At 39.9% G+C, this 21,360-nt stretch overlaps 1 protein-coding gene across 1 annotated transcript; it reads left to right on the top strand.

Annotated features, from left to right (window-relative positions):
- Positions 1 to 3,829: 3,829 nt before the first annotated feature.
- Positions 3,830 to 5,523, top strand: dmrta2 (DMRT-like family A2; the record flags this gene model as incomplete). Its single annotated transcript, XM_080771365.1, has 2 exons — positions 3,830 to 4,301; positions 4,631 to 5,523. 2 exons carry the CDS (start codon positions 3,830 to 3,832, stop codon positions 5,521 to 5,523), a joined length of 1,365 nt encoding a protein of 454 aa, XP_080627491.1.
- Between the last annotated feature and the right edge of the window lie 15,837 nt (positions 5,524 to 21,360).

A 21,360-nucleotide genomic window follows, 5' to 3' on the forward strand; every position in this document is an offset into this window, starting at 1 on the left:
TCTACTCTGGGCCGACGAGCCTTTGACATTGGCTTGTGCTTCGATATAGGCGCCAGGCAGAATCAGTTATATTTGTCACAATCACATCATCACTTGACACGCTCAAAGCAGTGTTTTTTTGTTTCGTTTTTTTCGTGCGCACTACTTCTCAAACTAAAACATTGTCTTAAATTAAATTAACTTATGCAATCAATCTAATCTTTGGGAGGATTAATTCAGTTGCGGAGCAGCATTTTGAATAGAATAAAAGCTTGGCGACATAGCAGATCGACTTGTTTTTATGCATTTAGCCTATTTAGGCCTACACTGTTTAGGACGGTCTATCCAGGCATCCACTATCGTTAAGGAATGCACTAAACATTATTATTTTCCCTGTCGCATAATAGGGCCCGTGAACTGCGGGTTAACAGCCTAATAGCTTCGTGAGTATAGCCTACGTCAAGCGACTCATGCGTATAAATGCGTGCTGCTTCCCCCCCAAACCTCAAGCATTTCTTTTTTCACAGCCCCTTGTATAACTGCTACTCTAACCTCTACTGTGTTGAATGGACTCGAGCTTGCAGCGGGAGTCCTCGGGAGGCGACCCGGGCCCTGCCGTGCTGCAGGGCGGGCAGCAGCGGCGAGCGAGGTCGCCAGAATGCCTCACCAGGGTGCAGAGCAGCGGAAACATGCTGCTACATATGTCGAGTAATGCAAAGTCTTTGTTTAGGTTCAAAAAGGGTGTTAAAACAGGCGTCTGCAGCCTTCCGAAAGAAATGAAAGCACTATAGGTTTTATTTCATATAGGCTTAATGAAGTGTTAAAAGAATGTTGAATTTGTATTAAGTGAATTTGTATTAAGTGCACAGTCTGTCTTGTCTGTCTTAATTCCGCATGCAGGTGCCATTTTAATTGGACCAGAGAGCAGACAGCTCTGCCTTATTAAGCCTATCCTTACTCTTCGATATATAGGCTCACTTCACGTCAACACATTTATACAAACAAATCAATTATGCAACTGATACAGGATGTGATATGACATTAAGTTGTGCATTATTGCATATACTGTTGGGATATGTTTTTCACCTGCCCGCCTCATAGCGTGTTTGTGCATGTGAACCTGTGCAGCGTGCGCGATGAGGTGGCACTGCAGCATACAAGTCAATATGGTAGCACCTTTTAGACGCTTAAAGCTGCAGGCTACACTTCGTGTAACTTCCATGCAGCGGCCCGGCGTTTTTTTTTTTTTCGTTCACCATTTATATAGGCTACACATATTTCCATTGGAGTCAGTCAGTTTTCTGCCCGTGCTCTGTGAAAGTCAAAAAGGATGTATAGCCTATAGTCTCTATCAAATCCAATCCACTATATTTATAGCGCACGTTTCAAAACTCAGGGTTTACAAAGTGCTGTAGGCCTACAGGAAAATGTATTAGCACGTTGGTTATAGGCAATTAAGGTGCAGATGACAGTGGTGAGGGAAACAGATGGCATTTGCTTACAGTGATTCAGAAGGTAAACAATGAGGCTATTGGGAGGAGAGAAGAGCTGACGGGCTGCATACTGCAGGACGCTAAGCGGCCAGAGGCGCACCGGCTGTGAAGTTGCACAACAATTATTATAAGGTATTTTTATATAGGCTTTCAAGGATATGCGGCCTCCGAAATTTCTATAACTGTTTCATCTCTAAATAAATAGCTGCGCGAAGCATGTTTCACAAACCTTTTACTGCATTTCACCTAATTACCTGCATGCATGCATGTTGCATGCGACAATAGATTCTTGAATAGCACATGCTTCACAAACTTTTAGCTTTTAATGTGGACCACCATCCCAGTCATCATTCACAACAGTAGGATAATAGGCCTACATTTACATTTAGCCTACTTCTTAATTCGGGACAAGGTAGGCATGTTATTCTATCGATCATGATTTATAGGACGAGGCTATCTGGCCAGTTTGTCATCCTGTGCTTTTCTCTTGAACACACCATACAAATAATATATACGATTTCTAATAAATTAAAATTGAATGGAATATTGCACAACAGAGTTGAAGGTGTGAACGATGCTGAACGGAGAAACGGCTGAGGACAGATCAAACTGTAAACTCAATTTGAGTCAATTATCTACTCCGATTTATTTACATGGCGACACATTTTACACGAATTATGTATATTCTGAAATATGTAATGATAATCACACCAATTAGCACTGACTGTAGGCTATAGTCTACGATTGACCAAGCGATTTGTTTGTTAAGATACACGGGCGATGTGTTTCTCCAAATTGTTAATAAACATGGTCATTGTAAAATGATGCAGAACATTGAGAACATTTTTTTCTTCTTTTTGTAATGAGACAGAAAAGAGAGTGCAGGAAACATTAGGCTATCTTGTTAACATATTCATGAAAATAATATGTGAAACAAACGTGCGAGGAATAAATGTATAGTTTTCGTTCATTTTAACATATACAACTCGCATATAGTCAATACACTGTAGAAAATTAACACATTAAAAGAGACTGTCAGCGATGTCAGAACACATCTAGCCACGTTGTCCCCGTGTTGCCTCTCCAGGTGTGAAAATAATGGAAAATAATAATAATATTGCCATTTGCTATACTGTATATAATTAATCAAATCAATAATATTTTTTATTATTCACAGATCAAAAACAAGGATATAATTAATTTGCATAAAAGGCATATTAAGGTCTCTTTTTAGACCTCACATTGACTAAATATGTTTTGATAATCAGCGCAGTCAACAATATCACATCACCATTTTAGACGAATTTACATTCCACCACTAAAATATTAAAGTATACTTACCTTATAGCTCGATGGAAATAAAAAACGAAATTATTGGCCTATATATTAAGCTATACGTGTATTTTTCACATAGGAAAAAAAATGCATTTGAACTGCAGGGATGCATTAAATTGCACAAATAATATTACTCAAGGCTTGAGATGTCTGTCGGTCAATATAGTATAGTTTACTTGCTATTCACAAGTATGGTTTGTGTTTTTATTAGCTTAATACTTTTTCGCAATTGACCCAGCATGGCATTAAATATTTTTAATGTCATCATGACTTACATTTAGGCCCATTAGTCCACCCAAATAATATAACTAACATATCATCTGCGGTCGAAATCTATAACCTATTAAAAATATATGAATACAGGCTTCAATTTGAGCTGTCCAGAATCCTCCTTGAGATTCTAAACTTGATATTTTGAAAAAGAACCAAGGTGGACACAGTTGGGGGGGGGGGGGGGACGACGACAGGCAAGCCAATCAGATTGCCCCTTCCCCCTTTGGCCAATGACAGACGCCACATTGTTGTTAAATTTGTCTAATGAAAACGTAGGAGCAACAATAGAGAGAGGGAGAGAGATCTGTATCTACTGACAATCTCTTGAGGAAGTTAGTGTCTCACGCTGCAGCGAGTAACAACCTCGGCTGAGTCGGCTCCTCCTTGAGAATATAACTTTAAGCAGAGGCATGAAGGCACTTCTCTCTCACTGCGCCTTGGATTTTAATGCGACTGTAACTCCTTCAAATGGCGCTTTGAAGCCGTCACTTCACTGAGATTAGAGACGGTGTATAGGTGTAACTTTCTAACAGATCTATAACTTCGGCTTTCCTGCATTTTCGTTAATAAGGGAGACTCCTAATTTCACTTTTTGGCCAGAGATGAGGGGAACTGCCCAGCGAACGTCTCCACATTAGATAAAACTATAGGCTGTGTCATATAGCCGCCAAGAATAGGCAACCACACTTTACCACAGGTCATTACTTCGTTTACGGCTAAATTGAAGTTAATCGGCGAGAAAAGTGGTCATGGATCTGAGACCGGAGCATGCAGCCTCATCGGCATCCCACCAGCACCACCATCCCGCGGTAGCAGCGGCAGCGGCGGCGGCAGCAGCATCAATATCAATCCCTGTGTCTATGGGCAGCCTGCTGCGGGGGCCTCCGCTGCTATTGCGGGCCACAGAAAAGTACCCACGCACCCCAAAGTGTGCTCGCTGCAGGAATCACGGCGTGGTGTCCGCTCTGAAGGGACACAAACGCTACTGTCGCTGGAAGGACTGCATGTGCGCCAAGTGCACCTTGATCGCCGAGAGGCAGCGCGTCATGGCCGCACAGGTGGCGCTGAGGAGGCAGCAGGCGCAGGAGGAGAACGAAGCCCGGGAGCTGCAACTCCTCTACGGGACCGCCGAGGGGCTGGCCCTGGCTGCCGCCAATGGCATCATCCCTCCGCGTCAGAACTACGAGGTGTTTGGCACTGTCAGCAGCGAGAGTAACTCAGGTGAGGCTACATTTGGATCCAGCCTAAACTAACTAAATAGTCTATAGAAAAGCTATATGCAATTATGCACGTGTCTGTGAGAATGTATACGAGTATAGGCTATATAGTTGATATTTATGAACGTAAAAATAGTTTAATTAGCGGCAGCCTAATATTTAATCTGTGCGTAATGGAAACATTTCCTTTACGCACAACACACAACAGTGCAGTGACAAATTCGGATTCTTATTGAGAATGCTATTTTATTTTATTCTACAATCCATATGATGCTAAATCGTAGTATACAAATATATTGCTGCTAGTGACACTCGCAATTGCTTGTGTTACAGATTCAAGTCTTCAGAAGTACGAACTGTTCGCCATGAAGAGCCACATGCCTGGATCCAGCACCCCTCAGCACATGCAGGGAAAATCAGTATCTACCGACAGCGATTCGGCACCAGGGATCTCCTCTCCAGATGTGCGACACGGTGGCTCTGGCTCAGAAAACGGAGACGGCGAGTCATTCGTCAATTCTCCGGTTTCCAAACCCCTGAAAGACGGCGAGGAGACCCCGGGCTCTGTCAGTCCACTGGGTTCAGACTCCGGTTCTGAGACCGACAAAGACGAGCAGGACCCGTCCCCTTCATCCGTGGCCTCCAGGCACATGAACGCCATCGACATCCTCACCCGGGTGTTCCCCAGCCACAAGCGGAGCGTCTTGGAGCTGGTCCTGCAGGGCTGCGGGAAGGATGTGGTTCAAGCCATCGAGCAGATTCTCAACAACAGCGCAGGAAGCCAAACTCACAGCAAGGCCAATCCGGAGGAGACGTGGACGGCTGAACGGATGCTCCTGCAGAGCGCACATCCATCTAACATCACCATCTCAACTACCGCGCCCACGAGGCCGATGTTGCCAGGAGCCATGACGCTCAGCAACCGCTCTGCGTTCTCTCCCCTTCAGCCCAACGCCCCGCACTTCTCCACCGACCCCAGTACGTACCCACTTAGTACCCACCTAGGACTCAACCCGTTGCGTCTGGCCTACTCGGCTCATAGCCGGGGACTGGCTTTCATGACGCCATACTCCACCGCCGGGTTGATGCCAACTCTAGGCTTCAGGCCACCAATGGACTATGCCTTCAGTGACCTCATAAGGGACAGGACACTCTTACACAAGGAGCAAGGCTATGCCAACGGCTTATACGGCCCTTTGGTCAACAACACGCCTGACAAGCAGTGAGGCGGTTTTTATCCCCCGAACCTGGACTGCGATTGATGCAGGCGATACATTCACATTAAAGAATGAACATTGTATTTTTAGCCAAAAGTGTTGAATGTTCTGGAGAGCGTCTGTGATGTGTTTTGGCTATGACCTATGCTGTAAATATAGGCTTATTATCTGGCTTATAGTCGCCTTGCCGGAGAAGGCGAGAAACTCACTTAGGCCATCATTTAAGAATCTGTATAGAATTGTTGAAACATGGTACAATTTGCCCATAATATATCATCTTGCTAAATTATAGGCCTAAACTTCGTTTTAACTTGTCACTTGTGCCACACACACTAATTGACAATTGGATGTCAAAGATCCGTTTCTAATATAACACAAGCTTGTAAAACACACCATAACGACGATATTTTCGTTTTGACCATTTTTATTTTAGAATTCATACTTCAGATACAGTATTTAATCGTGCAACATTAATAATACAAACGTTTTGCCAGAAAGTTTTAGATAAAAAAATGCTTAAAGTTTGCAGTTGGCGAGACATGAACACCATGTGTAGCCTATTGTTAAGAACACACGTCCATATAGGCTGTGAATTATGACATGTAGGCTACTTTACTGATGTTATAGTGAAATGAGTTGTTGTAAAGGTTTAACTAATGACGTGTAATTACCATCCGTTTCTCTTATTTCGTTTTATTCTTATTTTATTTTTCACTTATTTTCCAGTTCGTCTTCAACTGTCTGTATTAGACTACCGTATATCGCATTTGATATGAAATACCATAGGCCTTGTATCTTTCATTTTTGTCATTGTTAATCAGCTGCAATATTTTTGTGGCATTTGTAAAGTGCTGAATCAAGTAAATTGCTCTTCAAATGTTGCAAGCTGTGATGTCACATTTACCTTGCTGGAAATAAATGTTATTTTAAAGAAAAGCAGAAACGTTTTATTATTGTAGTTGTTTATTATTAGTACTAGTATAGTCTAGCCTAGTGGTGGTGGGTTAGAAGTATAGGCCTGCAGGCTATACTGCAGTGTAGTATATTAAAGCCTATACTAAAGGCTAATACCGGTATATGTTTTTTGCAAGGATATTATTGACTCGTGCTTTGGGTTTCAATTGTGACGCTCATTTAGCCTGAAAAGTGTTCCACAAATCTGTCAGAGACAGATAACATTTAGGCTTAACATGGTGTAAGTATTGTAACGAAGCAGTCAAGGAGCATTGCGTTTGTTGATAGTTTGCCATGTGGGGCCTTAGCAATGGCCAAATCAACTTAAAATTAAAATAATACATAACCTGTGCTATGAGTGAACTTTGCAGTCTGCATGGTATGTGTGCTATACACTAACGCCACTGTTCCACGCAATACAATAGTTTGTTAAATTATTTCTGCATGAGCGTATACACATTGAATACATTACACACCATTCCATTTTTACGCACGATTAGTTCACAATGCTTTGGCGAACATTTCGCATCAACACTGATATTATATTATTAAGCAAGAAAGGTAAGGTTGGTGGGGTAGCCTATATAGACTACCTACAAAATATAAAACAATAAGTTTGATGAGGTTTAAATGCAATTCAAGTTAGGCCTATTAACCCTATTTATAGAAAATGTTACGAGTAACGTTATAACGAGTGACAAACGGAAAACGGAACCAGAGACACTGTTTTTGAACGATAACTATACGGTAATTAAAATCCTCTACCTTCTATTACCGTATATATATTCATTAGGATACCATCTTATTTTACACTAATCAAAATAATAAATATACATACCGTAAATAAATAAATATTTCAATGCTATTTTAGGTGACTGTAGTGTTGTTTCAATTATAGTAATTATAATTATAATATTAATATTATTATAAATGTGGGATCTGTTGAAGGCCAAGATAACCTGTTGATCTTGAATAATCCACTACTACGGTACTAATCGGGATTCTTAATAAATCATTATATACAATAAACAACAACCTCGACGAAATTGGACTGTTCACATTCAGCAAATGAACGTTACGTTACGTGCATGGATTTAGGTAGGCTCAGAGCAGAGTTACGAGAACTCTCCGTTCACATCTTAAATGCACCATTAGACCTACGGCTATATTTCCTTAGCTTTCGACGTGTAGGGCTATAGCTAAATAGGCCTACACATCGAAATGTGTGATAGGACAGGGGAACGTTATATAATTATGCTTTCCAAATATTCTGTCACCAGAAAAATGGGATCTCAAAAAGCTAATATAACAACGTCAACAAAGTATGTGCCCTTCCCTTGCACAGAAAACGAAACCTTATAGCCTATACACCCGGTGAGTGAACACCATTGCACATTTCATAAACTGTTTGTTTTTGTAAGCTACCAAGACTTTCATAAAAGACCTGCCAACGTAGAATGGACATTTCAGCCTTGAGTAATGATCGTAATGAATAATGATGAGAGGGACAGTATTGATATATTTTATTTAAAAAGCCCTTAGACCTTTTGACAGCAGTTTGACAGCAGTTTGGCTATATTTGACCAGTGATTTTCACCCTTTCTATTTCACTGCCAACTTGATGCATTATAATAGGCTACGGAACCCCGTTTTAGATTCAATTGTATTATTTTTTACTTTTTATTTTTTAATACGATTATATTGTTGGACTTGATTTGATCTGATAATCCAGAATTTGGTCCAGAATTCATATAGGCTATAGTTATAGCCTAGCCTATAACAGTGACTCTGATCAAATTATTATCTAGGCCTATGGTTATACATTTTTGAAATATTGGTGAACATTAACTATCCATCAATTAGCATGGGACCCCCGGGAACTGTTCCGTTTGAACCACTGTAAATTGCATTTAATTCGAGGACAGCATGCTTTCAACACCCACCCTGCACTCTCCTCTCTGTTTTGGAGCTTGGCAATTTGAAGGTCCATGGCGCCATCTAGGGGTAAAAGATATCAGCAAAAATATATTTTTTCTTTCTTGTACAGAGTATAGGGTTCTCTAGCTAATAGTACCACCTAGCGGTCCGATACTGCGTGGATTCCTGGGAAATATACAGTAGCCTACTGCAGTGCAGTACGTGTTCAGTCCTATTCAATATGCCATAAAACAGTCATATAGATATACCGGTAGCCTATATAGGTAGCCTATACTGAACTGTAGCCCTACGGGCAAGGCTTTCCTCCCCATCCCCTCCCCATATTTCTGGCAGATATAGTTGAGGGGTGATTTCTCCATTCTGCCACAAGCATTTCACCTCATGGTGGTTTTCCCAGTAACTTCAGGCTTTTGTCCAGTGAGTTGTGAATGTGATACACCTCCAGCACTGAATAACGTCTGTGGCTCTAATGTTTGTCTCAGTCAGTATTGTCATCTCTCTCTGTTCTTTTCCTCCAGTTGTCTCTTCAACTCTCTCTGCATCTTTGTGTTTGAGATCATGAAGTTCTGGATCTCAGGCAGGAGAACATTATTCATCAGATTTCTCTCTGCTTCCATTCTGGCCTCTGCTTCCTATGGCTCTCATCTCATCTTGTCCATGTCCTGTGTCTGTCTGTGTGTGTGTGTGTGTGTGTGTGTGTGTGTGTGTGTGTGTGTGTGTGTGTGTGTGTGTGTGACTGTGTGTGTGTGTGTGTGTGTGTGTGTGTGCGCGCGCGTGCGCGCGTGTGCGTGTCTCTCTTTCCTCTCATCTCATTCTCTCTCTTTGCTCTATATAACCTCTCCTGCTTTCTCTCCATCTCCTGCCTTCCCTCAGACTCCCTTCTCAGCTCTTGTTCTGCCCACACAGTGTAGTGGTCATGTTGAATTATCCTGTGAAACAGCACCACCCTGTGGTACCCCAGGGTTTCTTATTTTCATGTTTGCCTTGTGCTTGCAATTAGATAGGCTACAACATATATTTCAGCTGTGCTCAGTCAGTCAGTCAAATGTCTTCAGCTCCAGTGTACTGCTGTTTGTGTTTTCTCTTGGGCTGTGAGTAATTTAATTGTTGATTCTATCATGATGGCAGGTTATTTTATGTTGTTTCATGTTGTTTGCATTTGTTCAGATGTAGTATAAATCAGCTTAAGTGATTTAGTACTCTCTGTATTGTGCTTTCTGTATTGTAACAGTCATTTGGAATGTTTGTATTTTGTTGTTACAGTTTCACAAATTGACCAGTAAAACTTCATAAAGACAACGCCTTCTCTGTGGAGTTTGTTGGGAGATGTTTAGCTGGTGGGATAGCTGGCATCCTCAGCTAGTGAGGCCTACACAGCTCTCCTTCCAACTCTTTTCTTCTCTGCATCCCTCTCCTCCCTCATTTGTCTCTCCTATTCACTCGTTCAATGGTCGATCTTCCTGATGCCTCCCCCGTGCTCTTGGATGGATCAGTCTATCTTTCTTCCTCAAAGAGTCTTTAATTCTTTATGCCCCTTATCAAATCTCCCCCATCTCTTGTTCCTCATGTGTCTACTCTCCCCCAAGTCCCTCTGAATCTCTCTGACCAGGTCCTCCGCCACCTTTGATTGATTGAATGTTGATTGATTGATTGATTGAATATTTTATTAGACAGAAATGCAAACAGAGTATATAGGCAAACACTTTGACTTGAAAGGATAGGACCAAAAAAGCCCTTGTATTCTTGTTTCCATTCGGGTCCTATATGTATTCATATCATCACAAAATATAAAACACTATTGTACTTTTTTGTGTGGAAAAAAGGAGGGTGTAAAAGAGGGGGGGAGGGGTGATCTCCTGTCTAAGAGAGATGTGATCATATCCTCTCCCAGCTTTGGCCTACTGAAAGGTGGATTTTCAAGCCCGTTTGAAAGGAGGCCAGTGATCTGCATTTCTTTGAGGGTAGGGGTCAGCCCGTTCCACACTTGGGTGGCAGTGCTGTAGGAGAATAATTTACCCATGTCTGTTTAAAGGTGGGTGGTACCAGATCATTGTTCTCACTCCCCCTCTAATATTGTGGCTGTGGGTGTCGCTCACTTTGTTTTAGTCATGGTATGCGGGTACTGAGGGCATTGAGGTAAAGGACACACCTGGTAGATCTGAGTGCTATAGAAGTTCTTTGTGTTTGGATGCCACCATGCTGTCTATCTTCTCCAGCAGCTGTGTAATCTGATCTGACCAGGATGAGGCATCCGTTCCGGGGACTGCCCATAACTCCTACATTCATAGGCGGCGGGTGCATAAGGCTAGGGAAGGCTTAGCCTTCCCAAAAATTATGCTGGATATTTTTTTAAATATATATAATATATGTGCGCAGCATTATAGAAGGCTATTGTGTGTGTGTGTGTGTGTTGTCGCTGCCCCCCATGGTGATCGCTGATCGGATAGGCTATACACTATACAGCATATGATTGACTACTATTGGTATGTCTGTAAACCTCGTCCTTCCAGTCGCTTTGTAGCAAAGAGTAGCGCGCGGCCGCGCGCTGGTTTGTTTTGGGAAACAGCAAAATGTATTTTTCAATGCAAATATAAAGTAGCCTAATTCAGAAGAAGAAGCTGTGAGTCGGCTGTGTCAGAACTCAGCAGCACCAGTGCCTAGGCTGCACGGTTCACAGTTCACACCACTGCAGCAACACTGACACGTTCAGCGGAGTGACTGCTGTCTCTGTGCCGTCTGTAGAGCCATGAGCCGCGACTCCCGGAGGGGCAGCAACACCGCCGGGTAATCTACACTGAGTACTGACTGACTCGAGACTTGAGAAAAAGACGTCCAAAAGTCGTTGTCTGTGTATAGGCTAATTCATTGGTAAAAGTATGCTAAATAACTCATTTTTAGACCATCTGGGAAATAAATAAATAAATAAATCCGCGGCGGCGGCCTCGCTTCGCTCGGCCGCGAGAGTCCTCCCCCAAACGCAATTCTGTAGCCTACCCAAAGGTAAAACTCACCCGCCGCCTATGCCTACATTCCATTACTCCGACTATGTGGCTTCGCGTGCGGTTGGGGTTGTCTCACATCTCTCTCCTGACTGCCTGCTTAGAGAAACTCAACACTATGTTTCATACTGTCAGCATGGATACAGATTGTACCATGAAGGCGGCACTTTAACTTGAGGTGCACCGGGGCACCACACAGGGTTAATGCTGCTCACTGGAGGACTCCAGTGAACAACCATAAAAGTCTGGAGCATACACCAGCACCAACCGTCTCCCACAGACGCCCCCTGTCTCCTCCTACTCCTCTGGCTCAGTTCAGAGGAGCTGGCCTCAGCACCAAAAACTCCTTACGCATCCTGCGTAAGGAGTTTTTGTCTAAACAAATGGAATTCACGCGCCCAGCGTAGTGTTACTGCGTTTCTCACTGCTACAGTCCTCCCCAGTAGCACCAGTCTCAGCTCAGACATGTATGGCGAGTTGACACTGGTGAGTCAATAATGTTGTCTGCTGCACTGTAAGACAACAGTGGAAGAATTGTGAAAATGCCACGTCTAAAGTGTTGTTATAGAGACTTGCAGGCATAGTGGGAAAGACTCATAATTGCTGTCCTGTTCTGGGACAAATTGATCGTCTACTCTTCAGACATGTTTGATAACCGTATTTGATCGTACTATAAATGAATAAATCAAGTCAATTGTAAAGACAGCTGGTGACACATTTAACTGTTGCATTCTACTCTATATGGAACAAACAAACAAACAAACAAACAAACTGTTGAGTTACCTCTGCCCTCTCCTCCTTCGTACAGCTGCAATGTTGGTGAGTTTGACGGTATTTAATACTATTAGATAGGACTTTTCTGTTTGGATGAATGGGCTGTCTATGGGACGTTGCACCTAGGTAGCACCTTGCTGGCATTGGCAAGATGCAGATGCAGATGGCAGATATTTTGACATTCCGTTTTATTTTATTTTTTATGTTGCCACTAGCCTACTGTTGGAGCAGCCGTTCTACACAGGTTCATCTGTGTAGTTTATGGATCAATGGGATAGTTCCAATGTTTGGAACTATAGCCCATAGCACCCCGCTTTACGGCGAGATCAAAGCGTGTCGCCACTCTTACTATTCCACTCGGGTCCTGTGGTCCACTGGTGGTCTCCTGGGGAATTTCAGGTGTCACAGCATGTGGCTCTAATGTCCTGGTGTATTCATTTATCTGAAGTATATCTCGAGTTGACTGTATTAACACTAATATTCATAGACATTATACACAAATCAAAATGTGCTGACGGCTATGGCTGTTTTCCTCCCAAGGAGTGTTTTCTGTGCAAAACTAATGCTTGGAATGAATTCAGAATCATGAAAACCCCCTAGTTTCATATGTCACATTAAAGAATGATGACATTTTTATGTGAATGATGAATGTTAATGGTCACATATTATGCTAATAACTCAAATTTCCCACGGGAGTTGAATTTCAAACTTTAATACATGTTATTAGACACTTTAGAAACATATTGGTGAGGTAATTTCTTGGTAACGATTTAGTTCCCAGATGTTCATAGGTTTCTCTTACTATTGTTTGTGGAACGGGCAAAATAGCAACAAGATTGAACAAGTGCTGACATTTGCAATAGATTTGCAGCGGTGGCTCAGGGGTAGAGTGGCTGGATGGAACCACAAGGTTGCCAGTTCGAAACCGGGCTCCACCAGAGTTAGTGTCGAAGTGCCCAAGACACTGGACCCCACATTGCTTCTGGTGTGCTTGTTGGGGCCCTGCATGGTTTCCGCCACCATCGGTTTGTGAATGAATGTGTGAATGTAAAGTACAATATTATGTAAAGCGGCAAGGCGGATTGGATAAAGGTGCTATAATATAAATGCACCATTTACCATTTTTACATGTGCAAAAGATAATAGGCTACTAAAGTCTGAGTTGGGAAAGGCTTTGGATTTTCATCATTGTCGAAAATCATATCAATCAATATTACTAACGATTATCTTTGTAGATTAAATTAGGTTGACTGTACTTGACTGTAATGATGGGAAAAAAAATGAAAAAATGAAAAAAAGATGGGTTATACCCCATCGTTTTTGGAATTTTTGAATTCATCGTTTTTCATCATTTTGGACCATGGGCCATGAAAAACGGCGTGCTATAGTATGCCGTACGATATGGCTATAGCCCATATCGTACGGCATACTATAGCACGCCGTTTTTCATCATTTTTGAGGATTTGAAAAAAAAAAAACATGGGTTATAGCCCATCGTTTTTTTTTTTTTTTTTTTTTTTTTTTAATCCTCATCATTTTGGACCGTGGGCTATAGCCCATACCGTACGGCATACTATGGCACACCGTTTTTCATAATTTTTGAGGATTTGAAAAAAAATGAAAAAATAAAAAAAACGATGGGTTATAGCCCATGTTTTTTGAAAATTTGAAAAAAAAAGTTAGCCTCGTTTCTCATCATTTTGGACCATGGGCTATAGCCCATATCGTACGGCATACTATAGCACGCCGTTTTTCATCATTTTTGAGGATTTGGAAAAAATGAAAAAACGATGGGTTATAGCCCATGTTTTTTGAAATTTTGAAAAAAAAAGTTAGCCTCGTTTCTCATCATTTTGGACCGTGGGCTATAGCCCATATCGTACGGCATACTATGGCACGCCGTTTTTCATCATTTTTGAGGATTTGAAAAAAATGAAAAAACGATGGGTTATAGCCCATGTTTTTTGAAATTTTGAAAAATAAAGTTAGCCTCGTTTCTCATCATTTTGGACCGTGGGCTATAGCCCATACCGTATGGCATACTATGGCACACCGTTTTTCATCATTTTTGAGGATTTGAAAAAAATGAAAAATGAAAAAAACGGTGGGTTATAGCCCATGTTTTTTGAAATTTTGAAAAAAAAGGTTAGCCTCGTTTCTCATCATTTTGGACCGTGGGCTATAGCCCATATCGTACGGCATACTATGGCACGCCGTTTTTCATCATTTTTAAGGATTTGAAAAAAATGAAAAATGGAAAAAACGGTGGGTTATAGCCCATGTTTTTTGAAATTTTGAAAAACAAATTAGCCTCGTTTCCCATCATTTTGGACCGTGGGCTATTGCCCATATCGTACGGCATACTATGGCACGCCGTTTTTCATCATTTTTGAGGATTTGAAAAAAATGAAAAATGAAAAAAACGGTGGGTTATAGCCCATGTTTTTAGAAATTTTGAAAAAAAAAGTTAGCCTCGTTTCTCATCATTTTGGACCGTGGGCTATAGCCCATATCGTACGGCATACTATGGCACGCCGTTTTTGATCATTTTTGAGGTTTTGAAAAAAATGAAAAATGAAAAAAACGGTGGGTTATAGCCCATGTTTTTTGAAATTTTGAAAAAAAAAGTTAGCCTCGTTTCTCATCATTTTGGACCGTGGGCTATAGCCCATATCGTACGGCATACTATGGCACGCCGTTTTTCATCATTTTTGAGGATTTGAAAAAAAATTAAAATTAAAAAAACGGTGGGTTATAGCCCATGTTTTTTGAAATTTTGAAAAAAAAAGTTAGCCTCGTTTCTCATCATTTTGGACCGTGGGCTATAGCCCATATCGTACGGCATACTATAGCACGCCGTTTTTCATCATTTTTGAGGATTTGAAAAAAATGAAAAATGAAAAAAACGGTGGGTTATAGCCCATGTTTTTTGAAATTTTGAAAAAGAAAGTTAGCCTCGTTTCTCATCATTTTGGACCGTGGGCTATAGCCCATATCGTACGGCATACTATGGCACGCCGTTTTTCATCATTTTTGAGGATTTGAAAAAAATGAAAAATGAAATAAACGGTGGGTTATAGCCCATGTTTTTTGAAATTTTGAAAAAAAAAGTTAGCCTCGTTTCTCATCATTTTGGACCGTGGGCTATAGCACATATCGTACGGCATACTATGGCACGCCGTTTTTCATCATTTTTGAGGATTTGAAAAAAATGAAAAATGAAAAAAACGGTGGGTTATAGCCCATGTTTTTTGAAATTTTGAAAAAAAAAGTTAGCCTCGTTTCTCATCATTTTGGACCGTGGGCTATAGCACATATCGTACGGCATACTATGGCACGCCGTTTTTCATCATTTTTGAGGATTTGAAAAAAATGAAAAATGAAAAAAACGGTGGGTTATAGCCCATGTTTTTTGAAATTTTGAAAAAAAAAGTTAGCCTCGTTTCTCATCATTTTGGACCGTGGGCTATAGCCCATATCGTACGGCATACTATGGCACGCCGTTTTTCATCATTTTTGAGGATTTGAAAAAAATGAAAAATGAAAAAAACGGTGGGTTATAGCCCATGTTTTTTGAAATTTTGAAAAAAAAGGTTAGCCTCGTTTCTCATCATTTTGGACCATGGGCTATAGCCCATATCGTACGGCATACTATGGCACGCCGTTTTTCATCATTTTTAAGGATTTGAAAAAAATGAAAAATGGAAAAAATGGTGGGTTATAGCCCATGTTTTTTGAAATTTTGAAAAAAAAATTAGCCTCGTTTCCCATCATTTTGGACCGTGGGCTATAGCCCATATCGTACGGCATACTATGGCACGCCGTTTTTCATCATTTTTGAGGATTTGAAAAAAATGAAAAATGAAAAAAACGGTGGGTTATAGCCCATGTTTTTAGAAAATTTGAAAAAAAAAGTTAGCCTCGTTTCTCATCATTTTGGACCGTGGGCTATAGCCCATATCGTACGGCATACTATGGCACGCCGTTTTTGATCATTTTTGAGGTTTTGAAAAAAATGAAAAATGAAAAAAACGGTGGGTTATAGCCCATGTTTTTTGAAATTTTGAAAAAAAAGTTAGCCTCGTTTCTCATCATTTTGGACCGTGGGCTATAGCCCATATCGTACGGCATACTATGGCACGCCGTTTTTCATCATTTTTGAGGATTTGAAAAAAATGAAAAATGAAAAAAACGGTGGGTTATAGCCCATGTTTTTTGAAATTTTGAAAAAAAAGGTTAGCCTCGTTTCTCATCATTTTGGACCATGGGCTATAGCCCATATCGTACGGCATACTATGGCACGCCGTTTTTCATCATTTTTAAGGATTTGAAAAAAATGAAAAATGGAAAAAACGGTGGGTTATAGCCCATGTTTTTTGAAATTTTGAAAAAAAAATTAGCCTCGTTTCCCATCATTTTGGACCGTGGGCTATAGCCCATATCGTACGGCATACTATGGCACGCCGTTTTTCATCATTTTTGAGGATTTGAAAAAAATGAAAAATGAAAAAAACGGTGGGTTATAGCCCATGTTTTTAGAAAATTTGAAAAAAAAAGTTAGCCTCGTTTCTCATCATTTTGGACCGTGGGCTATAGCCCATATCGTACGGCATACTATGGCACGCCGTTTTTGATCATTTTTGAGGTTTTGAAAAAAATGAAAAATGAAAAAAACGGTGGGTTATAGCCCATGTTTTTTGAAATTTTGAAAAAAAAGTTAGCCTCGTTTCTCATCATTTTGGACCGTGGGCTATAGCCCATATCGTACGGCATACTATGGCACGCCGTTTTTCATCATTTTTGAGGATTTGAAAAAAATGAAAAATGAAAAAAACGGTGGGTTATAGCCCATGTTTTTTGAAATTTTGAAAAAAATAGTTAGCCTCGTTTCTCATCATTTTGGACCGTGGGCTATAGCCCATATCGTACGGCATACTATGGCACGCCGTTTTTCATCATTTTTGAGGATTTGAAAAAAATGAAAAATGAAAAAAACGGTGGGTTATAGCCCATGTTTTTAGAAAATTTGAAAAAAAAAGTTAGCCTCGTTTCTCATCATTTTGGACCGTGGGCTATAGCCCATATCGTACGGCATACTATGGCACGCCGTTTTTGATCATTTTTGAGGTTTTGAAAAAAATGAAAAATGAAAAAAACGGTGGGTTATAGCCCATGTTTTTTGAAATTTTGAAAAAAAAAGTTAGCCTCGTTTCTCATCATTTTGGACCGTGGGCTATAGCCCATATCGTACGGCATACTATGGCACGCCGTTTTTCATCATTTTTGAGGATTTGAAAAAAATGAAAAATGAAAAAAACGGTGGGTTATAGCCCATGTTTTTTGAAATTTTGAAAAAAATAGTTAGCCTCGTTTCTCATCATTTTGGACCGTGGGCTATAGCCCATATCGTATGGCATACTATGGCACGCCGTTTTTCATCATTTTTGAGGATTTGAAAAAAATGAAAAATGAAAAAAACGGTGGGTTATAGCCCATGTTTTTTGAAATTTTGAAAAAAAAAGTTAGCCTCGTTTCTCATCATTTTGGACCGTGGGCTATAGCCCATATCGTACGGCATACTATGGCACGCCGTTTTTCATCATTTTTGAGGATTTGAAAAAAATGAAAAATGAAAAAAACGGTGGGTTATAGCCCATGTTTTTTGAAATTTTGAAAAAAAAAGTTAGCCTCGTTTCTCATCATTTTGGACCGTGGGCTATAGCCCATATCGTACGGCATACTATGGCACGCCGTTTTTCATCATTTTTGAGGATTTGAAAAAAATTTAAAATTAAAAAAACGGTGGGTTATAGCCCATGTTTTTTGAAATTTTGAAAAAAAAAGTTAGCCTCGTTTCTCATCATTTTGGACCATGGGCTATAGCCCATATCGTACGGCATACTATAGCACGCCGTTTTTCATCATTTTTGAGGATTTGAAAAAAATGAAAAATGAAAAAAACGGTGGGTTATAGCCCATGTTTTTTGAAATTTTGAAAAAAAAAGTTAGCCTCGTTTCTCATCATTTTGGACCGTGGGCTATAGCCCATATCGTACGGCATACTATGGCACGCCGTTTTTCATCATTTTTGAGGATTTGAAAAAAATGAAAAATGAAATAAACGGTGGGTTATAGCCCATGTTTTTTGAAATTTTGAAAAAAAAAGTTAGCCTCGTTTCTCATCATTTTGGACCGTGGGCTATAGCACATATCGTACGGCATACTATGGCACGCCGTTTTTCATCATTTTTGAGGATTTGAAAAAAATGAAAAATGAAAAAAACGGTGGGTTATAGCCCATGTTTTTTGAAAATTTGAAAAAAAAAGTTAGCCTCGTTTCTCATCATTTTGGACCGTGGGCTATAGCCCATATCGTACGGCATACTATGGCACGCTGTTTTTCATCATTTTTGAGGATTTGAAAAAAATGAAAAATGAAAAAAACGGTGGGTTATAGCCCATGTTTTTTGAAATTTTGAAAAAAAAAGTTAGCCTCGTTTCTCATCATTTTGGACCGTGGGCTATAGCCCATATCGTACGGCATACTATTGCACGCTGTTTTTCATCATTTTTGAGGATTTGAAAAAAATGAAAAATGAAAAAAACGGTGGGTTATAGCCCATGTTTTTTGAAATTTTGAAAAAAAAAGTTAGCCTCGTTTCTCATCATTTTGGACCGTGGGCTATAGCCCATATCGTACGGCATACTATGGCACGCCGTTTTTCATCATTTTTGAGGATTTGAAAAAAATGAAAAATGAAAAAAACGGTGGGTTATAGCCCATGTTTTTTGAAATTTTGAAAAAAAAAGTTAGCCTCGTTTCTCATCATTTTGGACCGTGGGCTATAGCCCATATCGTACGGCATACTATGGCACGCCGTTTTTGATCATTTTTGAGGTTTTGAAAAAAATGAAAAATGAAAAAAACGGTGGGTTATAGCCCATGTTTTTTGAAATTTTGAAAAAAAAAGTTAGCCTCGTTTCTCATCATTTTGGACCGTGGGCTATAGCCCATATCGTACGGCATACTATGGCACGCCGTTTTTCATCATTTTTGAGGATTTGAAAAAAATGAAAAATGAAAAAAACGGTGGGTTATAGCCCATGTTTTTTGAAATTTTGAAAAAAATAGTTAGCCTCGTTTCTCATCATTTTGGACCGTGGGCTATAGCCCATATCGTACGGCATACTATGGCACGCCGTTTTTCATCATTTTTGAGGATTTGAAAAAAATGAAAAATGAAAAAAACGGTGGGTTATAGCCCATGTTTTTAGAAAATTTGAAAAAAAAAGTTAGCCTCGTTTCTCATCATTTTGGACCGTGGGCTATAGCCCATATCGTACGGCATACTATGGCACGCCGTTTTTGATCATTTTTGAGGTTTTGAGAAAAATGAAAAAAACGGTGGGTTATAGCCCATGTTTTTTGAAATTTTGAAAAAAAAAGTTAGCCTCGTTTCTCATCATTTTGGACCGTGGGCTATAGCCCATATCGTACGGCATACTATGGCACGCCGTTTTTCATCATTTTTGAGGATTTGAAAAAAATGAAAAATGAAAAAAACGGTGGGTTATAGCCCATGTTTTTTGAAATTTTGAAAAAAATAGTTAGCCTCGTTTCTCATCATTTTGGACCGTGGGCTATAGCCCATATCGTATGGCATACTATGGCACGCCGTTTTTGATCATTTTTGAGGATTTGAAAAAAATGAAAAATGAAAAAAACGGTGGGTTATAGCCCATGTTTTTTGAAATTTTGAAAAAAACAGTTAGCCTCGTTTCTCATCATTTTGGACCGTGGGCTATAGCCCATATCGTACGGCATACTATGGCACGCCGTTTTTCATCATTTTTGAGGATTTGAAAAAAATGAAAAATGAAAAAAACGGTGGGTTATAGCCCATGTTTTTTGAAATTTTGAAAAAAAAAGTTAGCCTCGTTTCTCATCATTTTGGACCGTGGGCTATAGCCCATATCGTACGGCATACTATGGCACGCCGTTTTTCATCATTTTTGAGGATTTGAAAAAAATTAAAAATTAAAAAAACGGTGGGTTATAGCCCATGTTTTTTGAAATTTTGAAAAAAAAAGTTAGCCTCGTTTCTCATCATTTTGGACCATGGGCTATAGCCCATATCGTACGGCATACTATAGCACGCCGTTTTTCATCATTTTTGAGGATTTGAAAAAAATGAAAAATGAAAAAAACGGTGGGTTATAGCCCATGTTTTTTGAAATTTTGAAAAAAAAAGTTAGCCTCGTTTCTCATCATTTTGGACCGTGGGCTATAGCCCATATCGTACGGCATACTATGGCACGCCGTTTTTCATCATTTTTGAGGATTTGAAAAAAATGAAAAATGAAATAAACGGTGGGTTATAGCCCATGTTTTTTGAAATTTTGAAAAAAAAAGTTAGCCTCGTTTCTCATCATTTTGGACCGTGGGCTATAGCACATATCGTACGGCATACTATGGCACGCCGTTTTTCATCATTTTTGAGGATTTGAAAAAAATGAAAAATGAAAAAAACGGTGGGTTATAGCCCATGTTTTTTGAAAATTTGAAAAAAAAAGTTAGCCTCGTTTCTCATCATTTTGGACCGTGGGCTATAGCCCATATCGTACGGCATACTATGGCACGCTGTTTTTCATCATTTTTGAGGATTTGAAAAAAATGAAAAATGAAAAAAACGGTGGGTTATAGCCCATGTTTTTTGAAATTTTGAAAAAAAAAGTTAGCCTCGTTTCTCATCATTTTGGACCGTGGGCTATAGCCCATATCGTACGGCATACTATTGCACGCCGTTTTTCATCATTTTTGAGGATTTGAAAAAAATGAAAAATGAAAAAAACGGTGGGTTATAGCCCATGTTTTTTGAAATTTTGAAAAAAAAAGTTAGCCTCGTTTCTCATCATTTTGGACCGTGGGCTATAGCCCATATCGTACGGCATACTATGGCACGCCGTTTTTCATCATTTTTGAGGATTTGAAAAAAATGAAAAATGAAAAAAACGGTGGGTTATAGCCCATGTTTTTTGAAATTTTGAAAAAAAAAGTTAGCCTCGTTTCTCATCATTTTGGACCGTGGGCTATAGCCCATATCGTACGGCATACTATAGCACGCCGTTTTTCATCATTTTTGAGGATTTGAAAAAAATGAAAAATGAAAAAAACGGTGGG

Source organism: Protomyctophum bolini, assembly GCF_963924005.1.
Source record: "Protomyctophum bolini genome assembly, chromosome: 8".
In the NCBI taxonomy this organism is placed as follows: domain Eukaryota; kingdom Metazoa; phylum Chordata; class Actinopteri; order Myctophiformes; family Myctophidae; genus Protomyctophum; species Protomyctophum bolini.